The 11,590-nt window shown below is 27.9% G+C and overlaps 2 protein-coding genes across 2 annotated transcripts; both read left to right on the top strand.

The window, feature by feature from the left end:
* The first annotated feature begins 1,231 nt into the window (after positions 1-1,231).
* On the top strand, positions 1,232-2,558 carry LOC126894380 (uncharacterized). Its single transcript, XM_050665352.1, has one exon. The coding sequence runs from the start codon at positions 1,337-1,339 to the stop codon at positions 2,213-2,215; it is 879 nt and encodes a 292-aa protein (XP_050521309.1). The 5' UTR covers positions 1,232-1,336; the 3' UTR covers positions 2,216-2,558.
* A 4,134-nt stretch (positions 2,559-6,692) lies between these two features.
* Positions 6,693-9,800, top strand: LOC126894378 (uncharacterized). Its single transcript, XM_050665348.1, has 3 exons — positions 6,693-7,546; positions 7,776-7,976; positions 9,455-9,800. The coding sequence occupies exons 1-3, from the start codon at positions 6,907-6,909 to the stop codon at positions 9,694-9,696; spliced, it is 1,083 nt and encodes a 360-aa protein (XP_050521305.1). The 5' UTR covers positions 6,693-6,906; the 3' UTR covers positions 9,697-9,800.
* The last annotated feature ends 1,790 nt before the right edge of the window (positions 9,801-11,590 follow it).

The following is an 11,590-nucleotide window of genomic DNA, read 5'->3' on the forward strand; positions in this document are numbered from 1 at the left end:
TACGGTTTTAAAAATGCAGCTCAAACATTTCAGCGTTTCATACACGGTGTTTTAAAAGACTTAGATTTTTGTGAAGTGTATTTGGACGATATTTTAATTGCATCGTCTTCAACACAAGAGCATTTGAGTCACCTCGAACGTGTATTACAACGACTCAGTGAGTACGGCATTGTGATAAATACGAATAAATGTATATTTGGAAAAGAAGAGGTACTATTTTTAGGATACATCATATCGGGTAACGGTCTTAGACCAAATCCTGAAAAACTGGAAGCGATAGACAAATATCCACGGCCGAATAATGTACAAGAGCTTCGACGTTTTTTGGCTATGTGCAATTTTTACCGCCGTTGTATCCCAAACGCAGCAAGTACACAAGCTATTCTTCACGATTATCTTAAAAACAGCAAAAAAAACGACAAAACACCAATTGTATGGACCGATCAATCAACGGGAGCGTTCGAGAAAACTAAAGAAGACTTAAAGCGAGCCACAACATTATCGTATCTAGATCCGGCCGCGAATATTCAATTACGATGTGACGCGTCAGATATGGCGATAGGCGCAGTAATAGAACAATTTAAAAACGGCGTTTGGCAACCACTTGCTTTTTTCTCTCGCAAACTTGACCAAACACAAAAAAAATACTGTGCATACGATCGTGAACTTCTTGCGGTATATGAAGCCATTAAGCATTTTCGCTATATGCTGGAAGCCCGTGAATTTGAAATAATTACGGACCATAAGCCGTTAGTATACGCATTCACACAACACTCAGATAAATTACCACCTCGACGTGCACGACAACTTGATTTTATTAGTCAGTTTACAACATCAATACGGCACGTAACAGGTACACAGAATACAGTGGCCGATGCGTTATCGAGAATAGAAACTATAAATGCACCGCCACCGCTAGATTATGACAAGTTAGCTTACGACCAGTTAGCAGACGCAGAACTATTGTCGTTATTGTCAAAACCGGAATTATCGATAAAACTAGAGCTCGTAAATATGCCCACTACGAACACAAATATTTACTGCGATACTTCTAATGGTAGACAACGACCGTATCTTACCAAACAATTTCGCCGCAATGTGTTCAATTGTCTACATAATCTCGCTCACCCAGGTATACGGTCAACAATAAAATTAGTGAGTAGTCGTTTCGTGTGGCCGTCGATGAACAGTGATTGTGCGAAATGGACTCAGATGTTTAGATAGATGTTTAGCATGTCAAAAGTCAAAAATAACGCGACATGTTATAAGTCCGTGTGGTATTTTTAATGTGCCGAGTGATCGTTTTTCGCATGTACACATCGATATAATCGGTCCTATGGTCATGTCACGTGGTTGTACTTACTGTTTAACCGCTATAGACAGATTTTCTAGATGGCCAGAAGTTTTTCCAATTCAGGATATTTCGGCTGAAACCATAGCTCGTACGTTATTTGAAGGCTGGATAGCTCGATATGGAGTTATGGAGAGATTGACAACAGATCAAGGACGGCAATTTGAGTCTACTCTGTTCACCGCAGTAACGCAAATTTTAGGGTTTAGAAGAATACGTACATCAGCATATCATCCACCAGCCAATGGTTTAGTTGAACGATTCCACCGATCACTTAAAACGGCAATAAAGTGTTACGAAACTGAGCACTGGACAGATGTACTCCCCTCAGTTCTTATGGGCCTTAGATCAGTGATTAAAGAAGATCTAGGTTTAACACCTGCAGAAATTGTATTTGGAAGTACGATTAGATTACCTAATGAGTTTTTTATGCAGTCATCAGTGGCGACAGACCCTTGTTCCTTTGCTGAAACACTAAAGAAAACAATGGAAACCATACGCCCAGTGTCAACTTCAAACCACGGAAGTAAAAAAGTTTTTATATATAAAGATCTAGCATCCTGTTCACACGTTTTCGTTCGGGTCGACCGGGTCAAGAAACCGCTAGAACAACCATATGAAGGGCCGTACAAAATTGTTCAACGATACGAAAAAACCTTTAAATTATTAATTAGGCAAAAAGAATGTATCATATCAATAGACAGACTGAAGCCATGTTTCAACGAAAATGAAGATAATAACACAAATCTATCAATAACAACGAACCAGCACAACCAGAGAAATACAACTACAAGACCAACAATAATACAAACAAAACAAACCAAGTCAGGAAGAACCATCCGCCTCCCCGTAAGGTTTTTGTAAATTGTGAATTGTATAACTTTTATATTTGTATTTGTATTTTTATATTTGATATTTGTAACTATGTATGTTTAACGTAAAATTATCGTTTTCACTGGAAAGGGGGTAATGTAGGGATTAACAAAGATGTTAAATAACATGTCACAATGAATGCGTTTAAATATGTTTATATGTTTTATCTTAGATGTACTGCAGTACGATAACACTCCGTGTATTTTTTTTTATTCTCGCGCTGTTCGTCAATCCAGTGACACTTTTTATTTTGTACTCTTTTTTTATGTATGTATAAAATCATTTTTCATTATTAAAAAGTATTAATTATTATAAATTTTAATTGTAGTATTTTGTAATAAATATAAACACCAAAACACTACAAGATCAATAATCTCTTTTAATTTCAAAAGGAAATTTTACTAATTTGTTTGCACTTTTTACAAATATACATTATAGGGACTCGAGCTTCAGATTAACGCCCCGTTGTGTCAGTGTCTTATGTAAGGTGCTTACTAATTAATTAGTCTTTATTCCTCAATAATTGTTCTAACCCCTCGGACTCTGCAACCCCAATAGAGATATAAATATATTTTAACAAACAAATAATAACCCAGAATAAACCGTCATCGCATTAAACTTGAATACTAAGTAGCCTTTTCATTAAATTTTATTTTGAGTTACTACAAATATTAAAAAAAAATATTAAATTTTTTAAATAACTATGACTAATAGAAATGTAAAAATATTAATCCTAACAAGTTTTCTTAGCCTGTATAAATAATAGGTACATTTTTAGAATATTATGCAATAACATTAACATTAATTTAAATTAAAAGTAACTATTAAAATTTAATAAATGTTAAATTAAAAATAACTATTCAAAATAGATTTATAAGTTATATAGTTATTTATATTAAATGATCATTTGTGTTAACACCAGGGGCGAGAAATGATATGACGCTTACCCGATGATTAGTAGGGAAGGCTTTTAGTACATTTAAATTTATTTCGAAAGAATGTTGTGATCATTGGTTCACATAAAAGTATTTAAATTTTTTACAATTAACAATATAATAAAATTTCGAAAATTTACAATGACACTTGTGTAAAAATAAATATATTTCAATATTAATAAATGTGATTTTTTGTTAATACGCATAAATACAAATACAAAGAATGTTCAATATAAATAATTAGTAGTAAATTTATAGTTTTTAACTTTAGTTTTAGTTATTATCGAGGTGAACATAATGCCCATGCTCTCAGATCTGTTGGTCCATTGTGCGCACCTCATACCGAATTGTTTTGATTCGGTTTACTACCTAAGTGTTATTACCGAAGTGTTAATACATTATACCAACCTTAAAGTCACCTCTATAGATGACCAAATAGTCTTGTCTTTTCGAAGAAATTAATTATCTTTCTGGGTTTTAGGTTTTTAATATCTTCTTTTTCAGAAAAAGGTTTACTTAAGTAGTTTGATCTTAGTGTGAACAAGGCTTCACATTCGCACATAATTTGAAATGAGTCATTCCTTTTCTACTCCACACTTCCTGCACAATGGTGATTCTAATACTCCCATTGCGTTAAGATGTTTAAGCAGTTGACCATGTCCTCTTAGTAGACCAGTTAAAGTGATTATCTTATGTCTAGTCATGCTATTAAAATCACCCAAAAGTAGATCAGGGTTCATAATAAACATTTTAGATTGTCTAGGTACTACCAAGTACTTCCAGATATTCCGGTGTTGTTCTTGGGTAGCACTTTGAGTGATTGCTCAGTAAGTCCTACCACTGGTTCTGGCCTAAAATAGGTGGTCTTTGCTCCTTTTTTGGCAGAAAGTCAGCATTTTTATTTCCAGTGACAACGTTGTGTCCTGATACCCACGCTAGTGTAACTTTGTTGAACCTCGATAGTGATATCAAATTTTCCCTGCTTTCGAGGACCAACTTTGATTTCACTTGATCATGGCAGAGTGCTTTCAATGCCGTTTGACTGTCACTTAAGATAGTTATTTTCCTATTTTTGTATACCAGCAGGTTCTGAGGCCAATACCAGTATTTCCATCACCTTTGCTTGAAAACAGAAGGTGTTATGCACAATGACATATTGACATTTATTCGTGGCTTTAAACCTCAAATTCCAGAATTACCTTTCCTGATATTTTGGATCCATCTGTATATATTACAAATCCTCCTTTTACAGTCAGCTGGTTAATATTCCATTCCCTTCGTGTAGTAATCTCCATTTTCTAGGGAATGTTAACAAGAGAACAAGGCTCTGCTGCAAGTCTACAGTATGATATTGTCAAAAGCCCCTTCGATGTCCAGGAATATACCTACTGCATATATTTTATTCTCCACAACTTTCCCTATCTGAGTCGTTAGTCAGTGTAGAGCTGTATCAGTAGATATCGCTGTTTGATACGCATGTTGCTTATCATAGAAAGGATGCTCCTTTAAAGGCCCCTCCTTGATGTACCTATCAATAAGTTTCTCCATAATATTAAGAAAAAATGAAGTAAGACTTATTGGTCTATAGAATTTTGCTTGATAAAAGTTAGTCTGGTTAGGTTTGGGTATAAACAACACCCTGACCTTTCGTCAGCTTTTCGATTAATAACCATAGGCAAGTCATGCCCTAAATATTGTGATCAGCCTCGTCTATATTATTAGAAAAAGGAACGTCTATTAATTTCAAAGTATTTATTGGAAATATCAAAGTAGAAATATAATAAATTCACCAAAAATATATAAGTTTTAGAATTAAATTTTATCTATACATAGATTAAGTAGGCACAAGAAAAAAAAAGTGAACATCAATAAATATACCAAATATATTTAATAAATCAATAATGTATATACGAAGTTAGGTGGCAGAGTTATATTATTGATACATGTCTATTTCAGGAGTTAAGTAGAAGGATCATATATAGCCACCATACTCTGGATAGAGACACGAGGTGACTCCATACATCCATATGGTTTTTAAAAAGAAAGACTTGATTTTATAATACAAGATAGGATCAAAATGAAATAACAGTGATTTAAATTACTGTAAGATTTGCATTGAAGCTATCATTTCTCTGGAAATAGTATAAATAGTAGAAAAAATATTTACATTTTTATTTAATTATGAAAATTAGAAATGTTAAATTTATGTAATTGTTGAATAATATAAACATTTAGTTTTAACGGAATTCTTTTTAAAAGGCAAAATTATTATAAATAAAATGATTTAATAATTATACAAATTTATATATTAACTAATTAATTAATATGTTTGCCAATGTTACATTATAAATAATGAAAAAAGTTAATACTTAAACTGTGTTTTAATATTGAAAGTATTTTAATATGGACTCAATCTAAAATAATTTTTGACCGAGGTTATTTAAAAAAATTAAAATTATTACTTGTAAAGCTTTCCAAAAATATAAATTATATGAATAATAGTTTGAAATCTAATTTATTTTACTAAACGAATTAAATATATATTTCTTGAATAAATACATGTGCGTTTGCGTCAATGCATAAATTGTGTTATATATTATTTACACGCATTTAGAGAAATGTAGGGCAAGTTAACATCCTTAAGCTATAATTAACTCTTAAAGAAAATATTCATCATAAAATTTTGTTAGAAATATTTCTTGATATATTTGACCAATTGGTAAAATGCTGATTATTTAAAAGAATATGAATTAATTAAAAAAAGTAAATTTCTAATATTTTTTTAACAGGAATGTTATAATTGTATTTCTTAATTTAGGAATTGATAAAAAAATAGCTAAATATGTATTACCTAATTGAAAGGGAGTCCCCTCCTGTCAAACATAGAAAAATCTTAAGTATATTATAAAAGTTTGTCATTGTTTTCACAAAAAATTTTATTTTAAACGTTTTCATTAAAAATTTCCAAACATAACTATTTTTTTTTAAATCGAAAAAGATCATATTGCTTGAAATGACAACTCGCCGCACTTTCTTTGATTAAAATATAATTTTATCTATCTATCAATGTCGTACCGATATAATTCAAACAAAATACAAACATCTTTCTATATGTTACAGTATAGTTCATAAAATTAGTATTTCAAAATACGTAATTCAAAAGTTAACTTTTTATGATTGTTTGTGAATTTCATTAGAATAGTTCATCTTGCAAACATTTAAAAGTTTTAAATTACATTGGTATTAATTCAGTTAAGTCAAAATAAACTGTTTAAAATAGATACATAAGTCAAATAGTATATTATTTTAAGTATAATGATCATTTACTTTTTTCGATCAATCATTTCATTAAAAAATATTCCAATTTTTGCTTATATAAATAATTAATAAATCATATTTTAAATAACAATTGTTCATATATTATTTTAGTACATAATAAAAGTTTATTTTTGATCATGTTTTAAAAATACACTAGTGACTACTAATTATAAATACTCTTGTTACTGTTAATCCTGTAATTCAGTAAATTTTTGTTAGTATATAATTTATTTCAAAACTGTTTTATTTTAATTTATAAACATTTGTCAAATTTAAACATTATTGAATATTCTCTTAGTACAATAATATGTTACTCAATAAATTGAAATTAATAAAATTTTTATTCAAACATTCAACCAATCTATTTGTGTTGATCTAAATAATATCACATTTACAGACGTAGATTCACTACAAACGGAATACCGCAATATGAATTATGTCATTCTTGTAGAACATCCTTATTATATAAAATCACACGATGGGGATAACTTTTGTCCAGTACCTTACGATCACGTAGTACAATATAATGAAATTTCTTATGAAGGTATAGAAATAATAAATAAAACACTGGAGGCTGTGGTTTGTAACTGTGTGGCAAAAGAAAAATATAAATTGGCTTATACGATTTTTTTGAATGCTATTGAAAGTATGGCCTTTACATACATGTATCTGTTCTGTGAGTTTGCAATAGAAATGAATAAAAAACATGCTGAAATATCATTTAACTTAAAAATATTTAGTGAAAAACTAGCTCAACTTATACCGATAATTAATAAAGAATGGATTTCTCCTGAACCGTATGAATGCATTTTAGATGTTTACAAAAATCACAAATCTGAGGAATACAATTTTAATGAATTAAACAGAAATTACAGAAATGCTTTATTAAACTGCATGAAGTTAATGGAAGATAAAGTGCACTTTTTAAAAGAACCTGAAAAAGTATTAATGAAAGAAATGAATAAAAATGAGTTAAAAGATTACCATAATATGAGTTATTCAATTATTTGTTATCACTTGACTTTAGCACAATATTCACCTCCTTATAAATATATAACTGGAGATATATGTAAGAAGGATTTTTTTTTTTTTAGTTTTCAAAATCTCAACTTTTAATTTAAGTATATATTTGGTAAAAAAATATTATTAAAAAACTACTCTTCGGAGTTGTCGGCTATAGTTTTTAATTAGTTATAAAAGCGATAAAAAAAATACTTAAAATGCTTTTGAACTGAGACTAAAATTCTTGAAATTATTATCGATAAATTATTTAACAATTTTTTCTTTTTTTTCTGCAGATCAAATCGCATGTGCTAAATGTAATAGAAAACACGATAACAGTGTTTTAAATTGGAAAATTTACTTTTTTTCCCCGTGTGGACATGGCTGGTCATGTGAAAGGTGTGTTAAAAAAATTGAAGCTTGTCCTGTATGTAATGAATTGATTACAAGTACTCAAGATCTAAATATAGAAACATCTGTGTCAATAGTACCCGAAGGTATAAAAATTATAATTGCTTAGTGAAACATTAATGAAGTAAAATATTGAGGTTGAAATAAATAAAAACTTGAGTGGTCTAAGAACCTTTTTTTTTGCTTATCACATAGTCTTACTAACGTTAAAGTTATATATTTTCAATTTTAATAATTAGCAAATTAAGGGCGGGAAAAAGACCCTTTAGCTCTCTTTTGGCTTTGCCACTATTATATATATCCATCCAAAACTACACGATTTACAAATTAAGAAAACTCATTACTTTACACTTTACTGAAAACATTTCTTAGTAACCTGTTTAGGAACTTTTTATGGACATATTTTTAAATATTATCAATAACAAATTTTTCAAAAATAATTAAAATGAAATCATGTTTATTTTAAATAGTAGTTATAACATTTCTGCTAGAACGATATATTATTGTTCTTATGGCTTTTTAAATTTAACAGAAATACATTTATATTCAAAAANTAATAACATTTCTGCAAGAACGATATATTATTGTTGTTATGGCTTTTTAAATTTAGCAGAAATACATTTATGTTCAAAAATATATAAACATATAAAATTTATTGTTTTGTCAATAGCTAAAGAAATAGAACGCGAAAAAAAATTATTAGAAATTTTAAATCTTATTCAAAATAGGAGAGTACGGAAGTTGATTTTTTAAATAAAGTTGATATGGAGAAAGCTCTTTTTTCATTTATTGTATATGAAATTTGTCAATCAATATGATATGACAAATCTAATAACTATTTCGCTAAACAATTTTTTCTTGCCTTTTTATATTTTAACAAATATAAATATAACATATTATGCAATGGAATTGTTAAATAGCTTTACTTTTTTTAAAATTATCATGGAATAATTAAAGTTTTTTGTAAGAAAAGAGTTTAAAAAAGGCTATTTAGTGTGGCCGGTTATAAAAATTTACATTTTGTTAACATACCTTAAGGTATGAGGTCGATTTCTTTCCCTTTTATATAATTTTTTTTTCTAATATTTTTTAAATATTCAGTAGATCAATTAAAAATGATATCGAAAAATTTCTTTATGAACAAATCTTGCACTACAGAAAGGGGAAATATTTAATTCTTTTCTCTTTATAGTCTGATATGACATAATTACTTTTTTTGTAGTGAAAAATGAATGAAAAATGTAATACATATTTATATTTTTAAAGTATACGTGTTATGTATACTTTAAATATGATAGTTATTAAAACAACAATTATCATTTTTTAAAACTCTTTTATTTTTCATAATACGATTATTGATGCGCAAAAGACATTCCCGTTAAAATTTTATATTACTTAAATTTCTTGNTTCTTTTATTTTTCATTATACGATTATTGATGCGCAAAAGACATTCCCGTTAAAATTTTATATTACTTAAATTTCTTGAGTGAAATGTAAAATAGCCGTTTACTCATCAAAACTTTTGTACTAAAAAACGAACTAATTTTCAATGTTTGCAATTAGTGTATGAGCCCTTACCACCAAGATGTATCTTAGATGGACGAGAAGCACGTTGTGTAATGTGTCGCAGTCAAGTAACAGATGATGATGATGATGAACTGTCAAAGAGTTACATAATGATACCATGTGGTCATGGTTGGTATTGTGAAGATTGCATTGAGAACAAAAAGTGTTCAATATGTTTACAGAAAAAAACAGATAAATTGTGTATAATATTAAAAAACAATGAATTGGATTCAGAATAATCCGTGTTCATTATGGCGCATTGGTATTACAGATACATTGTGTGTAAATTTGTAAAACAATGAATAAATCTATTAATGTTATTTCTTTAATTAATATTACTTTGGTTCATNCATTGTGTATAAATTTGTAAAACAATGAATAAATCTATTAATGTTATTTCTTTAATTAATATTACTTTGGTTCATTTAAAACCCTTTTGTTCCTTAAATATACATGTTCCTTATTTGTACAAAATTACATTTCTAATAATGCTATTTAATATTAATCATTATGACCGTTTAGAACAATAAAAAATGTTCGTTCACGACGTATGATAGGAACCATCCGTTAGCGAACGGTCATAAATAACAAAAGAAAGGTTTGACCCTTACACTTNGATCGAACGAACGGTCATAAATAACAAAGGAAAGGTTTGACCCTTACACTTGCCTTTTAGACAAACATAATATTATTTACCTAAAATATAATTTTGAATTAAAATCGTTTTAATTAAATAAATTTATTAAACAAAATCAATTATTCGTTTAAGTATCTATAATCGGAAATAAGGGAACTAAGGCCCCCCAGTTTGAGTAAGATTCCCTAATTGACTTAGGAACATAAAAAAAATATTTAATATATATTTTTATTAATAAAAATATATTTATTATAATAAATATTATTACAATTAATTGTGTTTACAAAATACAAAACATAAATTAGTTTAAAAAACCATTGAAATTTACAAACAAAAATTTTTAGTTAAATATTAAAAATTATTTTAAATAATACTATTATCTATGTGTAATATAATATAAACTATATCAATCACTAGTTGATCATTAAATTTTATTATTAAAAATTGTTATGTATATTTATGTTATCATATTTTCACATTAATTTTTTTATATTCATTTATAAAATGCATTTCCAAATTATTTCTAGACAACTTACAGTGCATCAGTAATACATAATATTTGTTTACTATCTTATTAAATGCAGCGAAACCTTATTTGAGATAATTGAGTAATAAAAACAAATATCACATTATTTAATAAAATTCATATGAAAAATGCAATCAAAAAATACATTGTATACAGAGTGATTTTTTTATCATAACCCACTCAATTACTTACAGAATAATAATAAATTAAACATTTTTATTTTCGATTATCCTTAGTTACACATTATACTTGAATTATTAACTATGTAATACTTTTTAAGTTCATTCCTTATGCCTGGTAAGGATGTCAACTTTGTTTTTTTAAATGAGAACACATATTTTGAATTTAATAAAATGTTTGAGTTTTTAATTTAATAGTAAATGGCGTTTGAATTTTTAGTATAACTTAATTAGTTTATTAGATATAAACACTTAAAGTTTCAAATTTTTGAGTTAATTTACATGTATAATACACAAGGGTTTACAAATACAGGTAGCTAATTGATTTTTTATGACATCGATATTAGCAGGTACACAGCATTGTTATTATCAATTGTAGTAAGGCACATTGTTGTGAGTTTATAAATACACTAANCAAGGCACATTGTTTTGAGTTTATAAATACACTAATTGACAATACAAAAAATTTATCTGTTGATAGTCATAATTGATAATAATCCATCCTTGACTGTGATAGCAATTTCATTAAAAACCAATTAGCTATCTGTNTGATAGCAATTTCATTAAAAACCAATTAGCTATCTGTATATTATATTCACTATTATAAATTAATTTCCATTTTTCAATTAATATTTTAAATAAATTGAAACATAATATCATATTATGATTACTCAGTAATATTAATTAAAACTCGTAATAACTATTTTGTTGGTTGCATCCTTGCTCCTCGTAATAAACCATCTTTTGAAAATTTACCTTGAGTTTTTTGTGAAAATTATTCATGAAATTAT

The sequence above is a fragment of the Daktulosphaira vitifoliae genome, unplaced genomic scaffold (assembly GCF_025091365.1).
Source record: "Daktulosphaira vitifoliae isolate Bord-2020 unplaced genomic scaffold, ASM2509136v1 Scaffold_1, whole genome shotgun sequence".
Taxonomy (NCBI): domain Eukaryota; kingdom Metazoa; phylum Arthropoda; class Insecta; order Hemiptera; family Phylloxeridae; genus Daktulosphaira; species Daktulosphaira vitifoliae.

Bases quoted from the DNA above. Each gene is read 5' to 3' on its own strand.
- LOC126894378 (XM_050665348.1), top strand. From the start codon at position 6,907: ATGAATTATGTCATTCTTGTAGAACATCCTTATTATATAAAATCACAC. The intron at 7,547-7,775 runs GTAAGAAGGATT...TTTTTTCTGCAG, and splicing joins ATATATAACTGGAGATATAT to ATCAAATCGCATGTGCTAAA. The intron at 7,977-9,454 runs GTATAAAAATTA...GTTTGCAATTAG, and splicing joins TGTGTCAATAGTACCCGAAG to TGTATGAGCCCTTACCACCA.
- LOC126894380 (XM_050665352.1), top strand. From the start codon at position 1,337: ATGGTCATGTCACGTGGTTGTACTTACTGTTTAACCGCTATAGACAGA.